This window comes from Harpegnathos saltator, unplaced genomic scaffold (assembly GCF_003227715.2).
Source record: "Harpegnathos saltator strain DR-91 unplaced genomic scaffold, Hsal_v8.6 scaffold758, whole genome shotgun sequence".
Lineage (NCBI taxonomy): Eukaryota > Metazoa > Arthropoda > Insecta > Hymenoptera > Formicidae > Harpegnathos > Harpegnathos saltator.
In genome coordinates, this window is record NW_020230602.1 from 163,989 (window position 1) to 186,303 (window position 22,315).

The 22,315-nt window shown below is 48.0% G+C and overlaps 1 protein-coding gene across 1 annotated transcript in view; it reads left to right on the plus strand.

Moving 5' to 3' along the window:
• Positions 1 to 8,614: 8,614 nt before the first annotated feature.
• neur (E3 ubiquitin-protein ligase neur) overlaps positions 8,615 to 22,315 on the plus strand; it is a 61,554-nt gene continuing 47,853 nt past the window's right edge. The window contains exon 1 of the mRNA XM_011144251.2: positions 8,615 to 8,899. Coding sequence (XP_011142553.2) covers positions 8,866 to 8,899 — 34 coding nt within the window. The 5' untranslated portion in view covers positions 8,615 to 8,865. The remainder of the gene's footprint in view (positions 8,900 to 22,315) is intronic.

Here is a 22,315-nt window from a genome sequence, read left to right on the forward strand (position 1 = left end):
TTATATTCTCCTGTTACAAAACCGAGAAATTAGAGAATTTCATTTTTCCGCATTTTCGAGTTTGGGTAATAGGGAAGCATAATAACCGAAGAGATATTCGAACGACTTCCTCACTCATTATATTCTCCTGTTACAAAACCGAGAAATTGGAGAATTTCAGTTTTCCGCATTTTCGAGTTTTGGTAATAGGGAAACATAATAACCGAAGAGACATTCGAACGACTTCCGCACTCATTATATTCTCCTGTTACAAAACCGAGAAATTGGAGAATTTCAGTTTTCCGCAGGAAGTCGTTCGAATACCCCTTCGGTTATTATGCTTCCCTATTACCAAAACTCAAAAATGCGGAAAACTGAAATTCTGCAATTTCTCGGTTTTGTAACAGGAGAATATAATGAGTGCGGAAGTCGTTCGAATGTCTCTTCGGTTATTATGTTTCCCTATTACCAAAACTCGAAAATGCGGAAAACTGAAATTCTCCAATTTCTCGGTTTTGTAACAGGAGAATATAATGAGTGCGGAAGTCGTTCGAATGTCTCTTCGGTTATTATGTTTCCCTATTACCAAAACTCAAAAATGCGAAAAACTGAAATTCTGCAATTTCTCGGTTTTGTAACAGGAGAATATAATGAGTGCGGAAGTCGTTCGAATGTCTCTTCGGTTATTATGTTTCCCTATTACCAAAACTCGAAAATGCGGAAAACTGAAATCTCCAATCTCTCGGTTTTGTAACAGGAGAATATAATGAGTGAGGAAGTCGTTCGAATGTCTCTTCGGTTATTATGTTTCCCTATTACCAAAACTCAAAAATGCGGAAAACTGAAATTCTCCAATTTCTCGGTTTTGTAACAGGAGAATATAATGAGTGCGGAAGTCGTTCGAATGTCTCTTCGGTTATTATGTTTCCCTATTACCAAAACTCGAAAATGCGGAAAACTGAAATTCTGCAATTTCTCGGTTTTGTAACAGGAGAATATAATGAGTGCGGAAGTCGTTCGAATGTCTCTTCGGTTATTATGTTTCCCTATTACCAAAACTCGAAAATGCGGAAAACTGAAATTCTCCAATTTCTCGGTTTTGTAACAGGAGAATATAATGAGTGCGGAAGTCGTTCGAATGTCTCTTCGGTTATTATGTTTCCCTATTACCAAAACTCAAAAATGCGAAAAACTGAAATTCTGCAATTTCTCGGTTTTGTAACAGGAGAATATAATGAGTGCGGAAGTCGTTCGAATGTCTCTTCGGTTATTATGTTTCCCTATTACCAAAACTCGAAAATGCGGAAAACTGAAATCTCCAATCTCTCGGTTTTGTAACAGGAGAATATAATGAGTGAGGAAGTCGTTCGAATGTCTCTTCGGTTATTATGTTTCCCTATTACCAAAACTCAAAAATGCGGAAAACTGAAATTCTCCAATTTCTCGGTTTTGTAACAGGAGAATATAATGAGTGCGGAAGTCGTTCGAATGTCTCTTCGGTTATTATGTTTCCCTATTACCAAAACTCGAAAATGCGGAAAACTGAAATTCTCCAATTTCTCGGTTTTGTAACAGGAGAATATAATGAGTGAGGAAGTCGTTCGAATATCTCTTCGGTTATTATGCTTCCCTATTACCCAAACTCGAAAATGCGGAAAAATGAAATTCTCTAATTTCTCGGTTTTGTAACAGGAGAATATAATGAGTGAGGAAGTCGTTCGAATGTCTCTTCGGTTATTATGTTTCCCTATTACCAAAACTCAAAATGCGGAAAACTGAAATTCTCCAATTTCTCGGTTTTGTAACAGGAGAATATAATGAGTGCGGAAGTCGTTCGAATGTCTCTTCGGTTATTATGTTTCCCTATTACCAAAACTCGAAAATGCGGAAAACTGAAATTCTCCAATTTCTCGGTTTTGTAACAGGAGAATATAATGAGTGAGGAAGTCGTTCGAATATCTCTTCGGTTATTATGCTTCCCTATTACCCAAACTCGAAAATGCGGAAAAATGAAATTCTCTAATTTCTCGGTTTTGTAACAGGAGAATATAATGAGTGAGGAAGTCGTTCGAATGTCTCTTCGGTTATTATGTTTCCCTATTACCAAAACTCGAAAATGCGGAAAACTGAAATTCTCCAATTTCTCGGTTTTGTAACAGGAGAATATAATGAGTGAGGAAGTCGTTCGAATATCTCTTCGGTTATTATGCTTCCCTATTACCCAAACTCGAAAATGCGGAAAAATGAAATTCTCCAATTTCTCGATTTTGTAACAGGAGAATATAATGAGTGAGGAAGTCGTTCGAATATCTCTTCGGTTATTATGTTTCCCTATTACCAAACTCGAAAATGCGGAAAACTGAAATTCTCCAATTTCTCGGTTTTGTAACAGGAGAATATAATGAGTGAGGAAGTCGTTCGAATGTCTCTTCGGTTATTATGTTTCCCTATTACCAAAACTCGAAAATGCGGAAAACTGAAATTCTCCAATTTCTCGGTTTTGTAACAGGAGAATATAATGAGTGAGGAAGTCGTTCGAATATCTCTTCGGTTATTATGCTTCCCTATTACCCAAACTCGAAAATGCGGAAAACTGAAATTCTCCAATTTCTCGGTTTTGTAACAGGAGAATATAATGAGTGAGGAAGTCGTTCGAATATCTCTTCGGTTATTATGTTTCCCTATTACCAAAACTCGAAAATGCGGAAAACTGAAATTCTCCAATTTCTCGGTTTTGTAACAGGAGAATATAATGAGTGAGGAAGTCGTTCGAATATCTCTTCGGTTATTATGCTTCGCTATTACCCAAACTCGAAAATGCGGAAAACTGAAATTCTCCAATTTCTCGATTTTGTAACAGGAGAATATAATGAGTGAGGAAGTCGTTCGAATGTCTCTTCGGTTATTATGTTTCCCTATTACCAAAACTCGAAAATGCGGAAAACTGAAATTCTCCAATTTCTCGGTTTCGTAACAGGAGAATATAATGAGTGAGGAAGTCGTTCGAATATCTCTTCGGTTATTATGCTTCCCTATTACCCAAACTCGAAAATGCGGAAAAATGAAATTCTCCAATTTCTCGATTTTGTAACAGGAGAATATAATGAGTGAGGAAGTCGTTCGAATATCTCTTCGGTTATTATGCTTCGCTATTACCCAAACTCGAAAATGCGGAAAACTGAAATTCTCCAATTTCTCGGTTTTGTAACAGGAGAATATAATGAGTGCGGAAGTCGTTCGAATGTCTCTTCGGTTATTATGTTTCGCTATTACCAAAACCCAAAAATTCGGAAAAATGAAATTCTCCAATTTCTCGATTTTCTAACAGGAGAATATAATGAGTGAGGAAGTCGTTCGAATGTCTCTTCGGTTATTATGTTCCCCTATTACCAAAACTCGAAAATGCGGAAAACTGAAATTCTCCAATTTCTCGATTTTGTAACAGGAGAATATAATGAGTGCGGAAGTCGTTCGAATGTCTCTTCGGTTATTATGTTTCCCTATTACCAAAACTCGAAAATGCGGAAAACTGAAATTCTCCAATTTCTCGGTTTTATAACAGGAGAATATAATGAATGAGGAAGTCGTTCGAATACCCCTTCGGTTATTATGCTTCCCTATTACCAAAACTCGAAAATGCGAAAAACTGAAATTCTCCAATTTCTCGATTTTGTAACAGGAGAATATAGTGAGTGCGGAAGTCGTTCGAATATCTCTTCGGTTATTATGTTTCCCTATTACCAAAACTCGAAAATGCGGAAAACTGAAATTCTCCAATTTCTCGGTTTTGTAACAGGAGAATATAATGAGTGAGGAAGTCGTTCGAATATCTCTTCGGTTATTATGCTTCCCTATTACCCAAACTCGAAAATGCGGAAAACTGAAATTCTCCAATTTCTCGATTTTGTAACAGGAGAATATAATGAGTGCGGAAGTCGTTCGAATGTCTCTTCGGTTATTATGTTTCCCTATTACCAAAACTCGAAAATGCGGAAAACTGAAATTCTCCAATTTCTCGGTTTTGTAACAGGAGAATATAAGGAATGAGGAAGTCGTTCGAATACCCCTTCGGTTATTATGCTTCCCTATTACCAAAACTCGAAAATGCGAAAAACTGAAATTCTCCAATTTCTCGATTTTGTAACAGGAGAATATAGTGAGTGCGGAAGTCGTTCGAATATTTCTTCGGTTATTATGTTTCCCTATTACCAAAACTCGAAAATGCGGAAAACTGAAATTCTCCAATTTCTCGGTTTTGTAACAGGAGAATATAATGAGTGAGGAAGTCGTTCGAATATCTCTTCGGTTATTATGCTTCCCTATTACCCAAACTCGAAAATGCGGAAAACTGAAATTCTCCAATTTCTCGATTTTGTAACAGGAGAATATAATGAGTGCGGAAGTCGTTCGAATGTCTCTTCGGTTATTATGTTTCCCTATTACCAAAACTCGAAAATGCGGAAAACTGAAATTCTGCAATTTCTCGGTTTTGTAACAGGAGAATATAATGAGTGCGGAAGTCGTTCGAATGTCTCTTCGGTTATTATGTTTCCCTATTACCAAAACTCGAAAATGCGGAAAACTGAAATTCTGCAATTTCTCGGTTTTGTAACAGGAGAATATAATGAGTGCGGAAGTCGTTCGAATGTCTCTTCGGTTATTATGTTTCCCTATTACCAAAACTCGAAAATGCGGAAAACTGAAATTCTCCAATTTCTCGGTTTTGTAACAGGAGAATATAATGAGTGAGGAAGTCGTTCGAATGTCTCTTCGGTTATTATGTTTCCCTATTACCAAAACTCGAAAATGCGGAAAACTGAAATTCTCCAATTTCTCGGTTTTGTAACAGGAGAATATAATGAGTGAGGAAGTCGTTCGAATGTCTCTTCGGTTATTATGTTCCCCTATTACCAAAACTCGAAAATGCGAAAAACTGAAATTCTCCAATTTCTCGATTTTGTAACAGGAGAATATAATGAGTGCGGAAGTCGTTCGAATGTCTCTTCGGTTATTATGTTTCCCTATTACCAAACTCGAAAATGCGGAAAACTGAAATTCTCCAATTTCTCGGTTTTATAACAGGAGAATATAATGAATGAGGAAGTCGTTCGAATACCCCTTCGGTTATTGTGCTTCCCTATTACCAAAACTCGAAAATGCGAAAAACTGAAATTCTCCAATTTCTCGATTTTGTAACAGGAGAATATAGTGAGTGCGGAAGTCGTTCGAATATCTCTTCGGTTATTATGTTTCCCTATTACCAAAACTCGAAAATGCGGAAAACTGAAATTCTCCAATTTCTCGGTTTTGTAACAGGAGAATATAATGAGTGAGGAAGTCGTTCGAATGTCTCTTCGGTTATTATGTTCCCCTGTTACCAAAACTCGAAAATGCGGAAAACTGAAATTCTCCAATTTCTCGATTTTGTAACAGGAGAATATAATGAGTGCGGAAGTCGTTCGAATGTCTCTTCGGTTATTATGTTTCCCTATTACCAAAACTCGAAAATGCGGAAAACTGAAATTCTCCAATTTCTCGGTTTTATAACAGGAGAATATAATGAATGAGGAAGTCGTTCGAATACCCCTTCGGTTATTATGCTTCCCTGTTACCAAAACTCGAAAATGCGAAAAACTGAAATTCTCCAATTTCTCGATTTTGTAACAGGAGAATATAGTGAGTGCGGAAGTCGTTCGAATATCTCTTCGGTTATTATGTTTCCCTATTACCAAAACTCGAAAATGCGGAAAACTGAAATTCTCCAATTTCTCGGTTTTGTAACAGGAGAATATAATGAGTGAGGAAGTCGTTCGAATATCTCTTCGGTTATTATGCTTCCCTATTACCCAAACTCGAAAATGCGGAAAACTGAAATTCTCCAATTTCTCGATTTTCTAACAGGAGAATATAATGAGTGTGGAAGTCGTTCGAATAACTCTTCGGTTATTATGCTTTCCTAATACCAAAACTCGAAAATGCGGAAAACTGAAATTTCTCGATTTTCTCGATTTTCTAACAGGAGAATATAATGAGTGAGGAAGTCGCTCGAATACCTCTTCGGTAATTATGCTTTCCTAATACCAGAATTCTAAAATGCGGAAAACTGAAATTTTCCAATTTCTCGATTTTGTACCAGGAGAATATAATGTGCGCGAAAGTGGTTGGAAGAACTCATGAATATTTCTTTTTTTAAGTATGATTAAGGATATTTACTAAACAAAGGATATTATTTAAAAGGAGTACAATAACAAACACGTGTTTGAATAATAAAAATTGTGTTTATTTTATTTAAAAATTACATACTTTTATATATTATAAATATAATATAATAAAATTACAATGTTATTTATTTAAAAGACTTAGATACAAAGTTATAAAATACTTCGCAAGCTATAAAATTGTTTATCGTATATATTTGTTGATATACATTACGCTTTTAAAAATATAATACAATCTATTTTACCCGATCACGTAGTGTATGCAAAAGCTATCAATGCCATTGATAGGATATATTACAAATGTGATGTAATAAAATTACAATGTTATTTATTTAAAAGACCTAAATACAAAGTTATAAAATACATCGCAAGTCATAAAATTGTTTATCGTATATATTTGTTAATGTACATCAGTAATGTAATGGTACAAAAATGATGGTCCATCGACCATGTATGGTATATAGTATGGTACAAAATGATGGTCCCATTGACCATGTATGGTATATGGTATGGTAAAAAATTGATGGTCCATCGACCATGTATGGTATATAGTATGGTACAAAAATGATGATCCATCGACCATGTATGATATATAGTAAGGTACAAAAATGATGGTCCATCGACCATGTATGGTATATGGTATGGTACAAAAATGATGGTCCATCGACCATGTATAGTATATGGTATGGTGCAAAAATGATGGTCCATCGACCATGTATATATATAATACTAGTGTATGCGTATGTTTGTTAAAATATAATGTTTAATTTTATAATGATTATTAGTATCGCACGATGTTTAATTTGAACTTAATATGTTAATGTATTCGAAGATATAATATTTAATACGTACTTTTATTTGTTCCTGCTTTCACCCCTCTCCCTCCCTTTCTTTTCAGACCACTGGGCAATGTCTGACATGGAGGTGGCAACTGAGAGTTGTAGCATGGACATAAACCGCCTGAAAGTGGACGTAGCACGGACTTCCACCAAATGCAGATTTTACCACCGAGTTCTGAAAACGGATGTAGCATCGTAGTTTCCCTCTGAAAATGGATGCAGATGGCGTCCTTCCCCAGTGCGGAAATTTGGTGTCGTAGAAAATGTCGTGTTGGCCGCTTTCTCTCTCACGAGGTTTCTCTCTCACGAAAATTTAATCAGGTCTGACGGTCTTCAGTATTACCTCGTCGATGACTAAGATTCGTATCCGTCGTGCGTGACGAATTTTTACATGACACCGCTAGGTGGCGCTAGACAGGCCATTGGCCGTTTCGTCTATCTGTTTGATTTTCTTGATATTCTACCTACACATTTTATCCCTTTTATTTCAATAAGTAATATATTAATTATACAACTTAAGCCAGCGGCACACGATGTTTGTTTTCGTGCTGGATTGCTTACTGGATGAAAATACCGTGTTCTGATTGGTGCATTTCCATCCATCTTCGGAAATGTATCAATCAGAAAGCAGTATTTTCATCCAAGAAGCAATCCAGCATAAAAACATTTACCGTGTGCCGCTGGCTTTACTTAACTATGCTAAAATATGTACGAAGCGCAAATATGAAATAACGATTGTTAACAAATAATATATGATTAATGGATAAATAATCGGTAATTAAAGTTTCAAAATATATAAATTATGTCAATTTATCAATCATCGAATGTATATTCGATGCATATTATGGATTAAAACGGTGAGAGATATTTTTATCCCCTTAGCGATGATTTTCAGATTTTATGCGATGAGTATACTTGATCAAGTCGCTTCGACCGGCTACGAACGCCACGCACACTACGACGCTAACCACCAACAATGTCAGTTATTTTCTCACCAGATGATTTCGCTGTCTTTTGAAATATTTAATCAGAGCTTCCGCCGCTATTTTCCCAGTTGAACCGCGCCCGCGTCATATCGTATCGGAACGATATAGATATTTCTTCACCTTATATCTGACCATCTATTTATACGAATTATACCGCATTGACGCATCGTCGTTTGCTCGGCAAATCGCCGAAATGAAGACAATTCGGCAGAAAGTTACTGTTGTCACATACGCGCGCATCAAACGATCCAGCTCGTTCGATCCAGATCCAAACGAACACCACAGAGTGTGCGTGCGTGTGTTAGTGTGAGTGTGTGGGTGTAAGTGTATGTGGCATAGACAATGCGACAAAGAAACGTTGAGACCGCTACGAAGCTTATCCTGACGTGTGGCGAGCGTGTCGCGCTTCGCGGGACGAGGAAAACACACCGGCATTCGGCGGCGCATCTGCATCATCGAAGAGGAATCAATTTCGCCGCTGCGGCACCACTCGCGCCGCTCTCGCGCGCGCGTTCAAACGGCGCGCAAATGCGGACGCATGCGCCTGGCGTCACGGGCCAATCACCTCTCGCGCTAGCCGTCGCTGTCGGTCGTCAGCGAAGCAGCGCGGTCGTCCGCCTCCGCCGCCGCCGTGTAGCGACACTGCGGATGCCAGCGGATGCACGATGTGACTGACAGCGGTAATCAGCGAGCGAAAGCGAAATGCGTCGGTCCTACGCGCGCCTATGCGCCTGTTTTTTCACGTGAGCCTGCCCGTACCGCTGCGGAGCACCGCCGTCGTCGTCGTCGTTGGACTCGACACCGCTGTCTGCCGTCGCTGCCGGGCCGAGCGCGACCACGACGATGGGCCAATCGTCGAGCAACACCGGCCACAGCGGTAAGTCCCTCGAATTCTATGCTCCCGTAGCGATACCGATCGCGTGCCGCGCTCTCTCGTCTCGCGCCCGGCACGGCCGCTTTTTTCGCGTGCGCGCGCGCGCGTGCACCCACGCACGCACGCACGCAGGTAGTATGTATGTATATATACATATATATGTACGCATTCATGCACGCACGCACGCACGCACTCACGCACGCTTGACATGTGTCAACCGCGGCGCGGTGGAGGCGACGATCGACCGCCGATGATCGGCGACGTGACGTCGCGCAGCGACCAGAAACCGTCCGACCTCTCGCGGAGAGGTTATGTTCACCACAGGGCAGTCGCAAGTGTCCATGTTCGCCCTATCCTTTTCTTTTAATCATGAAACAGAGGCGAGAGCCTATCTCCGGTCGAATTCTTCGCCAAGGAGAGAACCGGACGCATGCGAGTCGACGACGATTGTCGGCTCGGATCACGCGGATTGTTATCGTCTGACTGTGTGTGTCTTTTAAGTCCGGCTTATCGAGAGAACGAAAGCTCATGTCACGCGCTCGTGCCGCGTCTGAGCATGGGTTTTCCGCACGTATCTGCATAAGTCACTTATGACCGCTTATAAATCGAGATTTTAGTCATTCATCTGAAACAGGGAGGAACGCTTGTCGTCGGTTTTTCTTCCAACAACACGAACAACTCAACGTGCGTGATATCACGCGATTTTTGCGAACGCTGATGGTGCTTGTAAGCACTCACCGACACACTTTTACCGACGTGTTTTCTGTTGACACCGTCCGGAGGCGGCATCTGCCTCAAGACGCACGCTCGCCCGCTCGCTTGGTAAGGAAATTAAGCGCGAGCTCCGATTTTCTGAAAAAAGTATTCGTAATTGACAAAACATGAGACGCACGGCAATTTTCTCTATTATATTTCTTCCATTATATTATATTATATATATTTCCGAAACTGGAGTTCTCGAGATGCGAAAGCGTACACCGAATTAACGTAGCGGAATGAACTACACCCGCCGTTATTACACGGCTACGTACACCTTGACGAAGGGAAGAGCCAATGAGCGGGTCGGTAATGAATAATTCGACGGCAAAAGTGTCTTTGCCCGAGCGCTCAGGCAACATTGACCTCTTCTCCGAAAGTGAGTTTCTCTCGAAGAGACTCGCCGCCTTATATATAGATTTCGGACAACGCCCCACCCCCTCCCTTCTCCTCCTCAAGGCGCTGGCACGTCACGTAGAGGAGAAGTCTAACGCTAAGCAGCGTGATAATCGGATTACGCGGCGTCAAGTTGAACGCGCCGATATCGCGCGCGCTCGTTAGGAGGACGCTCGCTCTGACGCTCGCACGGGCCCCGCTGCCGACGGCGCTGTTTTGCCAGCTGCATTCCTCCCGGGCCGGGCGCATCTTTCGATTTCATTTCGTAAAGGTTGGGTTTCAAGGCTTGCAAGATGGTCCCGTACCCCCGTTACTTCGTAGCACCCGCGTGGCTACCTATCGCAGGATCCGCCGGCGTGTACCTCGCTGTGCCCGAGCATGGGTCACAGATGGTATTGTCATATGGCAGACACACAGGCAGGCCCTTCGAAGGCGGTAAAACCGCGATTGCACATCCGCACAAATCCACGACAGACCCGACGCGGCGGGCACCGATGCCTCCTCACTCTTCCCAATTATCTAATCGACGTCACGCGAGCGGTTGCCTCGGACGCACATCGACTCGGCAGCTTCTTTTTGTTGCCTGATGTCCGAAGTACCCGCGGTATCGCGGGGCCAACGTCTCTCTGACGGTCTGGTTGAGTCCACCTCTTGCGACTTCCAGAACGAGAGAGGGAGAGAGAGAGAGAGAGAGAGAGAGAGAGAGAGAGAGAGAGAGAGAGAGAGAGAGAGAGAGACGTGAGAGCAAATTCAAGGCACGCGACATTCAAGAGCGGAGAGAGTCGATGCCATTGAACGATATCTTCTCTCGTTACTCAAGCGTACAGGACAACATTTGTATATCCTCTCTGTATTCTTCCTCTTGAACGAAAGACGTTTGAACTTGGCTCGCCGGGACCGCCGCACCCGGAAGCCGCGCACGCGCGCGCCAGCAAAGTTCACCGCGAGCGCGTCGGAAGCGTCGTTCAGCGCGAAAAATGCGCGAAGGATGCGCGCGTTCGAGATTCATAGACGACACTTCTGGGGTGGGGGGTGGGGGGGAGCGATAACGAGGAAGAAGAATCGTAGACAGGCTGGGCTTCAGGGCAGCGACCCAGTTCTCATATGTATTTATACCAGAAGACGCTATGCCGGCTGCGTGTGGCCATTTTGGAGACTCAAAGAGAGAAAGAGAGATTAGTCCGCGAGAATGAGAGAAGAAGGGGGAAAGAAAGAGATGGGGAGAGCGGGAGAGAGAGAGAGAGAGAGTAAAAGACGTCCTCGTGCGTCACGAGACGCGCTCGCCGCGGCGTCTAATGACTCTGGAAATTCAATTCCGGTTGCGTCGCGCGCCCTGAGATAATTTCGTTACGTTTGCGCGCGCAAGAGAGAGAGAGAGAGAGAGAGAGAGAGAGAAATTTCTCTCTGACTCAAAGTGGCGCCCTCTCCTCCTCTTTCTCCCGCGATTTTCCGAGTCATTTCTCGGCGGAGAATCCACGCGACTGTTGTCGGGAAGCCGAGAGAAAAATCCGGATGCCGCGATCCTGTTAATAATACACCCGACAGGCTAATTAACTCGCGCGTCGTCCTCGACCGGACTCGAGTCGTGGGGCGGCGAGGTGTTCCCTCGTGTTCCCCAATCGCGACGGATTCTCCCACGGGGTCGAAACGCGCTTGTCGCGCGCGCAGCTGATCTCCCGTTTTGATCCGGGCACGACGACGTTGCACAATGAGCCGATGTTGAAGATCGCACTTTACCAGTGGCGCCTTTGTGCAAAACGACCTGGCCGAGCATTCGACCCGGCGGAGCGTCGACTCCGCGGGAGGATCGTCCATTGTGCGACTACGCAAGTCTCAGGAACTGTTGTGTGTCCAATTTGATCCGGCCTGACCTGCTGCTGCTGCTGAAGCGCAGCAGGTCCTTTGTAGGACATAGCTTACGTTAGGTCAGGTAGACGCAACGTCTGGGAGAATCGTAAACCGCACAAATGGCCGGAGCGTAAAAAGCACCGGCCGACTCGGCCGGGTAGAGAGAGAAAGCCGAGTGGAAAAATGGCCGGTGCAAACTGCAGGACGAAGCTCTATGGAGTTTCCCTTCTCGGAGGATGTTGCGAGCGGAAAATTTGACGAGCGGGAGAAGGCCAGCGGCGTCGTTCCGAGAAAGAGAGAGAGAGAGAGAGGGAGAGAGAGAGAGAGAAGAATGAGTTCGCGCTCGCGCAACCGTCGCGAGAGGAGAGCGACGCGTCGCGCGGTCGAAGTGTAAAATCGATCGTCGGCGATACGTCGTTCGCGGCGAGAGCGGACGCGAGAGCGGATCTTATTTTTGGTTTCGGCGTAAATCCGACCGCGTTGCTGTTGCACGCGCTGCATTAAACCGAAGTGCCGTCCATTTCCGCACGGCGATCTGTCAATAAACCGGCGCGCGCCTTCCGATCATCGCCGTCGGCCAGTATATGGGTCATTACGGCCGGTGCTCATCGAGAAGCGTGGAAGGCGGGAAGGGAGAAGCGAGGAAAAAAACGTCCACGCGCGTAGTGTTATTTTTACTCCCGAGGATTCACCGGCGATCTTGACAAATTGGAATTGGCGTCGGATGTCTCAGCTGGCGATCTCTGCCGTTTTTCTCTCTTCTTTCTCTCACTCTCTCTTTCCCTGTCTGCTCGATTCGAGCTCGATTGCGACAGGTATATTGACGGAGTTTCACAATGAAATCAGGATTGATCTCTGCAGGAAGGCGGAACCGGAGAGATCTCGTTCGAATGAATCTTCATTGAAATGAGAACTTGAGAATCTCCTTGCCCGAGAATGAAAGTTTTCCTTTAAAGTCGTGAGATAAAATCGCGGGAGGCATCTCTCTCTCTCTCTCTCTCTCTCTCTCTCTCCGTCTGTTTCTTCTTCTCTCTCTTCCTTGGACCCTTCATTGTCAACGATTAATTTTCTCGAGATTAAAGCCGCGATCTCGTCGAAATATTCTCCCGTCCTGAGCTCACGAGCGTGTCTCGACGAATAAAATCTCCAGCGAGCGGCTATGAATCCGGCGCGAACGTACGAACGAGGAGAAAAGTCTCCTCGTTGCTCACTGCGGAAGACTAAGACGGCGGCCGTCTCTCGAACACGGAAATAAATGGGCGTCGTGTCGGTACATACATAGTTCGGCGACACGCGGCTCACATATGTGCATCTTGCCATGTATGAACGTGTAATGGAGCGTGCACGGCCGTACCTTAGGACGTCGGCTATTTTTGACGCCAGATACACGGCTCGGTTATTGCATCCGCCCCTTCATTCTTCTATTCTAGGGCTCTTCCTTTAGATAACGCGCGGGGGCGTGAGAGATAGAAAGAGAGAGAGAGAGAGAGAGAGAGAGAGAGGGAGAGAGAGAGGGAGAGACAGAGAGAGGGAGAAAATGAAGCGTGCATTGATATAAAGCGTGCCGAGAATAAATCTTCTCGCGGGAGACAATCTGTGCGAGGAGGCAAGCCGAGAGGAATATCCGCAGAAGCCTTCTCTCCTTCCGGAATAATTCTCCCTGCCGAAAAGAAGAAGAAGAAGAAGAAGAGCACCGTCGCGTTTCATTCTCGAAGGTAGCTCAAGCGCCAGCTTGATATTCTCCGCGACTCACAGAGAGATCCTCCGCCTCCTTCGCGCGCAAAATCCAAAAGGAGGAGCCTCCCGGGTTCGTGCCTGGAAGGCGAGGAGGGAAATCGCGATCCGTCGTGCATATCTTTCACGTGGAATTAATCAGACCACGCGAGCGGCAGAAAGAGAGAGAGAGAGAGAAAGACGGCGCAAGCGAGGGGAGCAGTCGCGGAAGATCGCGCAGCTCGGCCGCGCGGAGATCTGCCGTTGTTGTTTACTCGAGCCGGTGCTCCGGGTTGTACGCCTCCAGTCCAGGGGTTTATTTCGTCGCGCGCAGCGACCGGTATCTATAACTCAGACGGCAACAGCAACCGACAAAGTCGATTCAGCCGCGGCGGTAGTCGGCCACCGTCTATTCCCAGTGCGGTACGTTGCAACACATAGTGCGCGCGCGGAGCGATCCCGCCGCGTTGTATTCTTAACTCGACGAAGTGCCGGGCGCGAGGGAGAGAGAGGAAGAGAGGGGAGAGAGAGAGAGGAGAGATAGGCAAGAGTGAGAGAGGAAGAGAAGACGCGAGGGGAGCGGTGGAAAAAAAGGGCAAAAGAGCGTGCCTATGACGTCAATTGGAAAAGGTTCCTGTCGTGCCACGAGGCGCGAATCGCGACCCGACTGATCAGCCTTCTTCCCCGTTCACGTCGTGGACGTGACGTGGCCAAAGTCTCTCCGGCTTTTCTTCTTCGCTTGTCTCGCTGCTCCCCCCTCCCGCTCCCTCGTCTCTGATGCGCTTCGTTGCTATCAGCATCTTTTCCTCTGTTCTTCCGCCTCCTCCTCCTCTTCTCCTCTCATTTCTTATTTCTCTTCTTCTTCTTCTCCTTCTTCGACCCCCTTCTTCATCCCTCGGCGTGCTGTCGTCCGTTCGTTAGACCGAACGGTGAAAGTGCGCGCATACGTGCGTGCTCGCGCGACGGTGGTATCCGCGGGATTCGCGCGAGGCAATTGGCCGCACGTCAAGCCGGCTATTTGCAACCCTCGTGGATTAATTTTAAGAGGGAACGACGATTTGGGAACTATTCCGCTCTCGTCGCGTCGCGCGCTCTTCCTCTTCGCCGTCTTCTTCCTCCCCTCCTCCACTTCTTTCTCTTCCTTCCCTCCGTCTAACGTTTAATGACGTCGACGACGACCGCAGTGGACACATCCGTCCGGCGTCGTCGATTCGGCCAGCACCGAAAATTCTTCGCGACGTCCGGTTGAATGAGGAGGAGGAGGAGGAGGAGGAGGAGGAGGAGAAGGAGGAGGAAGGGGAGGAAAGTCTTGTCCCGCGAAGTTGCAACGCTAAGTTGCTTCGAGACGACTCGGAGCGAAGCTCGCCTTCAGCCTTGGGAAAGTCCATCATCCCCCGTCTTTCTTTCTACACCCGGCGAGATGAAAGCAACGTAGCCGATCACTTTCGCCGTGGATAAAATGTCGAGGCACGTGCTCTCGCGTCTCTCCATCTCGCGACGCGGATCGATGGCGCGACACAGCCGAGACTGGCGCGCGCGCGCGCGCGCGAGCGCTTTTATTCCGCGCGCGCGCAATTAATTATGCGGGCTTATCCGGCCGCTGCAATTAGCAGAGCGCGCTCGCGCGTTTTCACGTGCGCCGCTGAATGTCAGGGTCGACGCATACGATGCGGCGCCATCGATCGCGGGGGGTGCTGGGCGAGGGGAGAAAAAACCGAGAGGCTTTTATCCTTCGTTGTAGCGCGACGCTCTCGCGCACCCTCGCAATTACAGAAACCATCCTTTCGCAAACGCGAACTCGGGGTCGCGAGGGAAAACTCGCGATGGAGAAGAAAGGGATCCTCGCGCTGCAGAGGGTGGTCAGGGCAGGGCAGGGCAGGGCAGGGCAGGCAAGTACGCCTGCCGGTGCCCCTTTCGCCGCGAATTTTCAATGGCGAATACTTTCGCGGTTCCTTTCCCTCCTCTTTTCTTTCTCCAGCGCTCGTAATCCTGAGGGTGCGCGATCGGAGAGGACTCCATCGTTAACAAGTTCGCGGAACTTGTTAACGGCCACTTCGTCCATTCAGAGTTGTGTGCTCCCGCGATATTCGAGCCGTTTGTAATATTTGATGTGTTCGTTGTGTTTTATTGATTACGCTTCGTCACGTGATTATTGAGTTGTGATACTTTTGAAGAGACACGCTGAGAGAAATTCTCTCGCCGAGGGCAATTATTGATTTCTTCGCAAGAGTGGCGCGCGCGCGCTTACGTACAATTCGCCTCCCTGAAACACTCCGAGGCAGATCCACCCTCGCGAGACTCAACCCCATCGATTCGCGCGCTAGAGCCCCGGCCTACGGATTTTTTTGCGACGTTTTTTTTTCTGCCTCTCTCTCTCTCTCTCTTTCTCTCTCTCTCTTTCTTCCGGCACGCCACGGAGGGTGGAAACGCACGCAGCACGCCGATTCGAGACGTCGCAACTCATCGAGTCATCGGGAGGATTGCGAGGAGCAAACAGCCGGCGGACACAACGGCGCTTGTCCACGCGGCAAGTGCGAGCTAATGGCCAGAATTAACCCCTTCGTTATTCAAAGGGCGCGTTGCACCCTCCATGGAAATTCACGGTGTGTTAGTCTCGCCGCTAGGTTCCGAGATGCGTCAGTTCTGCTCGCGAGCGATCTTTGTGTCGCAACCCCCTCGGCTTAACCCTTTGAGACGAGCTTAGCGCAGCTTCGCCGATGTCTCATCGATGTCGCGCGACATTTCGGCGATTTTCACATCGCGCTTTCTGCTCACTTTGATAAACGGGATTTCCTCGACACGCGGAGGAATGGGCGGATGAATGAATGAACGAGTGAAATGTTCAGGCCAGTCGCGCGTGCTCGCGCGACCGATAATCGGCGACATGAACGAAGCTAAATTCGGCGCGCGGCGCGGTCGTCTAAATTTAGGGCGACTTGAAAAAAAGTCTTCGATGTGCCTGTTCGTCCGTCTGCCGATCTATTCGGCGCGGCCGGTGTGTCGTAATTGCGCGCCGGCCACCACTTGGAACCATTCCCTGACATAATTTCTTCCATCGGCGGCTACGCGCGTAAGTGAGGAACGCGCGCGTTTCCGCGCGGCGGAAAAAGAGAAGGAAAAGGCAGAAGAATTCTTACGTGACGTCGACCGTCCCGAGCATCGTCGAAATTGCTCCTTACCGTCTGCCTCGATCGGATCGACTCGCGCGACGTGGGACGTCACGGGAAACGACATTAATTAATAATTTACGCGAGTCGAGTCGCATCGTCTCTCCCTTGTTCGTGCGCGAATATTGTCGTTCGACGTTAAATTAATTACCAGCTGGCTGGCTGTAAGCGCATAAAGAGACGCGTCTCTCTCTCCCTCCCCTCCCTCTCGCTCTAAGTGCCACAGTCGCGCGTCTCGTGCGCGGTTCTCGAGAGGAGAAATGTTTTTTTTTCTCAACCACCTGTTTCGCATGCTGGTCACATTGTGCGTACGCGTCTGTAGATACGTCCGCAAACGTTACGCTAACGAAGAGGCTTCGATGCGCGCGACTTTCTTCTGGAAATGTCGAGGGCACGAGAGACGTCGGTTGCGGTCGATCAGCCTCGTATCAATCGCCCGGACGGAGTGAGAGTGAGTTTCGCGAATTCGGGTGACATCGAAATATCGCCCCGAGTCTCCCGATTTCACACAGTACTGTCGCGAGGCGCGATTTCCTCGTCCGTGAAGGAGCGAACTTCCAGGCCGGAAACGGCAAGGCAAGCTCTGCAGGAGCTCTCGGGGAGCGAATTCGCGGACACATCGTCGCTCCACAGAGAACTCGCGGCCTCGATTCTGCGCGCGTTCCCGCCATCTTCGACGAGTTGCGGGTAAATTCGCGGCGCCTCTTTTCCTCGAACTCGCGCTCCAGCTACAACTAATGAGGGAGCCGCGCTCGCTGTACGCTACGACTGTGTGTGTGTGTGTGTGTGTGTGTGTGTGTGTGTGCTGCGAGAATTCGTGTCACGCGTAATTACAAAGCGGGTAATAAGCGCAGCCCTTAAGGCTGCGGCGGCGACGGCGTGCGCCCATTTCTCCCCCCGCCATGGTGGCAACTCCGACACGCGCCTGCCGTGCCGTTGTCGCGTGGCTCGCCCACTGAAAGGAAACCGGGGAGCGGAGGACGAGAGGGCGAGACAGAGAGATGGAGAGATCCGCGACAGGCCCCGCGACGAGGACGGAGCGCGTACCCGCGCGCGCGCGCGAGAGAGAGAGAGAGAGAGAGAGAGAGAGAGAGAGAGACAGAGAGAAGCGGACTGGAGCGAAGAGAGAAGAGAAGAGGAGTAAGTCGCCACCTGCCATGTACCGGCAGATGTTGAGGTACCCGGTCCGGCTTGACCGACCCGTTCTCGAATCGCCTCCTGATTACGAGGAGGTCCCGTAGCAGCAAGAAAATAAAACTGCCGGCCACTTAAACGACATCGATATACATGCCATCGCGAGAGCCAGGCGCGTAAACTATCCGCGAGTTCGCTACTTTGTTGCCGGGTAAAGCGCACGACCACATCTCGTTCTCGTCCTCTTCAAGGCCGACCTGGGTGCTCGAGGGAGGGATATATATCGAGATCTCCTGTGCACATCTCTCGGCGTCATGCGAGCCACTATAATTAACATCGCTTGTATAATTCTCGAGCTTAAGCATAAGCATTCGACATTAATATGCGTAATTCCACTTGCGACGACCAGGCGTATGTGACGCGACGAGTGTTGCCCACGCTCGATCGGCTCCGCGAGAATCAGTCTCGGTGAGACTGAGACTTTCGACATCGACTTCGGCTTCGGAGCGCGAGGATGCGCGGTTAACTCGACAGAGGATTCTTTCTTTTCCTTTCACGCGAGCGAGCGCTTCGCTCGCGTTCGATCGGTTCGCGTTTCTCGCGAGTCGGCTGCGGTTTACGGGTGAGGTTGCTCGAGAGCTCTTCCTCGGCTTCCTCGAAGTCGAGCTGATCCTTGCCCGGACGAGACAGCCCGGGAGCTTCCTATTCCGCCTCTCAGCCGAGAAAGAGAAAGAGAAGGAGAGGGAGAACCCGGGGGATTACAGGATGCGGGACCGCGCGAGAGTCGGGATGGTGCTGTTACCAAGTGAACGTATTAACGGTGGTGGTAGGAGGCGCGACAGATGTTGAGAATTTCGACCTCGAGAGAACGGACCTCTGCTCGCGCGCGCGCGCGAGCGCACACAGGAGAGGAGGGATGAGAGCGACGGCGGCGAGAGAGACCGAGATGTTGGAGAGAAGACAATGGAGCATGGTGGCGCGTGGCAGCGCGGCCGCCATAGTGGGGATAAGTACAGGGTGTAGGAGACATTTAAGACGACGATAGTGCTGCGCGAGAGGAAGAGGGAGGGAAAGATGCAGGGACGAGGGAGCAAGAGCAGGAGCAAGGCAGGACGACGGCGGCGGCGGCGGCGAAGTTGGGCAACGAAGGCCTAGAGTGCGTTGAACCTTTTCTCTTCTAGGTTTCCGATTACATCGAGCCCTTCGAGGTGTTTAGGGGGATTTAACTTCTTCTTCAGATAGCCTCCGCTCGTCTCGTTCCTCGCTACCGCGCGTGATCGAGGCGAGATGATGGTAAAAACAAGGGGAGGAGAAAATGAAAACTCTCTCTCTCTCTCTCTCTTACACAGTCACTCTCCCTCGTCTCCTCCCTCGCTGTTTCTTCGTTCCGCGAAGACGCGAGGGAGTTTCTTTGTGAGTCGAGAAGGCGTCGCCGTTCTAATTTCGTCATGTCGGTAGCGAGTTTCGGAGACGGTGCGGAAGATACTGCGCCGAGATAAAAACCTGCCGCGCCGACCGGGGGAGACGTATGGGCACCGATCGGCATTCTTCAACAGCTGACACCGTCGACGGCGGCGGCGCGGCGCGTGCCGCCGACTTTTATACGTAAAACGACTCTAGTCTTCGACGCTCTCTCGTCTCTGTGCTCCATTAAACGAGATTCTCCGAGACGACGCGTGCCCGTTGATCCGTAAGGATGGGTTTCCCTGGAGAGAGAGAGAGAGAGAGAGAGAGAGAGAAAGAAAGGGGCTTTCCGCATCCTTCATGATTCGTTGGATGCAGCACCGTTGCGTTACACGCCGCGCGAGATTTATATTCGGGAATGAACACGACTGATGATTGTTCGAGTAGGTCGTGATCTTACGGACGATGCAAGTTGTTTCTCGTAAACTCGAGAATGACCCCGACGATGGATTCTACTAACCGGCCTTTATATTTTCTCACGAATATTTTGGTAATAATCCGCTAGAAAAGTCGACGTGAAGCTTAACCGGCGAACAGACGAAAGAGAATTGTACATAGAGAAGATATACTGAGAAAGAACGTACATATCGGAAACTGTACGTTTACGAGACGGGCTCTGAATTGCCATGCAATTCATTCGAAGTTTCCCACGCGGTTTCCCAAGAGAGAAATACGCAAAAACTGACCTCACAAATCGCGCGCTTTGTATTTTTCACGGGAGCGGGGCAGAGAGGGAGACACGAATCTGCGGAGATTAAGGTCGCCGGGAGGAATGAGAAACGCAAATCAGCCGATTGCATCGGCTGCCAGGGAGAGAGATCTCGAAAATCCCCCTTTAAGGAAGGAGCCAGACTCGGCGGGAGGGGGGAGGGTGACAGCTTCTTCCGCACAAACCAAATGGACTTAACGTTAGCTCTGTTCCGGTTCCCCTTTTCCGCCGCCCGGCCGGAGGAAGGCGCAGGGAGGGGGTAGTATAAAGTGGGTGGATGATGTGAATAGGATATGTTGTGAGCGGTTCGGCTGAGTATTGTTGATCGAACAATGGCGTCTGGCTTGTACACCGCGAGGGGACCCCAGGAGGCAGCTGACATTCCCTGACTGCCACGAAGAAGTGGCTCCGGTCTGCCAACGGACGAGCAATAAAATCTTATCGACGCGATATCGGGACGACTCGCGTGTATTCCCGGGCGGAAATTACGAAACTACGAGGAAGCTAACGCGGAAAGTGCTGATTGAAGAAACGGCCGCGCGTCTGTGCGTCCGCACGGAGAGAGGAGGAGAGAGAGAGAGAGAGAGAGAGAATCTTCGGTCGGGAGAATCGGCCGCAGAATCTGCACTCTCTTCGCGGTATCTTCTCGTTTGTCATCGCAGAGCGACTCGCAGAGAGCTGAAGAGCACGGCTTTCAGCCTTGCTTTACGCCGCCGCGGTAAACGCTCCCTCGTCTTCGGGAACGAGCTCTCACGCTCGTTCTCTTCGACTCGAGATCGAGTTTAACCGCAACGTTTAGCCGCTCGCTAGTTCTCTTCGCAGCCGGGCCAATCGCTTCTAAGCGTCCTGACCATAAGACTATACGTTGCTTTCGCGCTCTGAACGCCAGTCCTATTCTCAAGGATAATGCAGCGCTATTCGTTCTCCTTAATAGGGTCGTCCATGTAATTACGTACGTACGCAAATTATATCGGCCACTGCCGCTCGAAGACCAGTCGTTGTTAAATTAAAGACGCTTCCTCGAAGGGTCTTCCTTCTTGAGTCTCGGCAGTTCCGCTTATTATCACGTTCCGTCGCGTGCATGGCAACATGCAACTATAGTCCGTCGAACCTTTTCTTCACCTTTTCGATGGTTAATGCGGAAGTACCAGCGTGAGGAGATTTTCGCGAAGATACGACGCGAAGATGCAATCCCGACGAACTTGAATTTTGCGAAAAGAGCCTTCTTCGTCGAGTCTCATTTCGTTTCCATTTCGTTTCGTACCTTCTACCGTTGTAGTCGCCGCACGCTATCGTTCTTCGCGAATCGTTCGCCGATTCGTCTTCGTCTTCTGGCGCACACAGCTGTGTCGCTTCTGCATGACCAGCGTGCGCCGAAATAAACGGGCATTGGAATCCATTGAAAGCATTTTCGGCGGCGGACAATTTAGGCACCTGGGGTGCCTTCCCCCTCGATACGTGTGCGTGTGCATATGTCGGTGAGCGCGCATGTGTGTGAGTCCTCCGGTATAAAATTGACACCTGGTAAATACAAGCCGAACCCTGCTTTCCATTTTCGGGCGCTCCGGCGCACGCTTTTCATTTATCGATCATCTCGCAAATCGCTCAATAGATCGCAATTGTTTGTCGCAATTGTTATCCGCGCCGTATGTGTATATATATGTGTGTGTGTGTGTGTGATTATTGCGAAAATAAAAATTCGCGATTATGTGAGAGATTCGCTCTCGAGCAATTAAGAAGCGATAAAGCTTCGAGAGAAATACTATCGATTAGAAATATCAATATATTTGACGTTGAAACAAAGAACAAAAAAGAAAGAACCGAGTAATGTCTGCTTATGAAATTATAAACGACCCTTTGCATTTATAATTTCGTAAATTATTCCAGAGCGATTAATAACAACGCGGTCGGCTAATTCCCCTCGCAAATGACGGACGACGCACGCTTTCGTAATTTCCGCTCGATGAGTTCTATCGTCGTGAAATGATTTTGCGGAAATTTGTCCCGCCTGGTAAACCCATCGAGGTTCTCGACGGACTTGCGAATGATGAAAATTTCCGCGTGCAACAGGCAAAGCCCCCGGCTGGAGGGTTGAAAAGCGGGGAACATCTGGCGCCAGGATGGCTCCCCGTTTGATGAACTGTATCGGAATGCCGGCAGGCGGGGAGAGAGGGGCTTCGAATATATTTGAATAAAACCAAAGGTGGTGCGGCGCGCGCTATACAGCGTCCC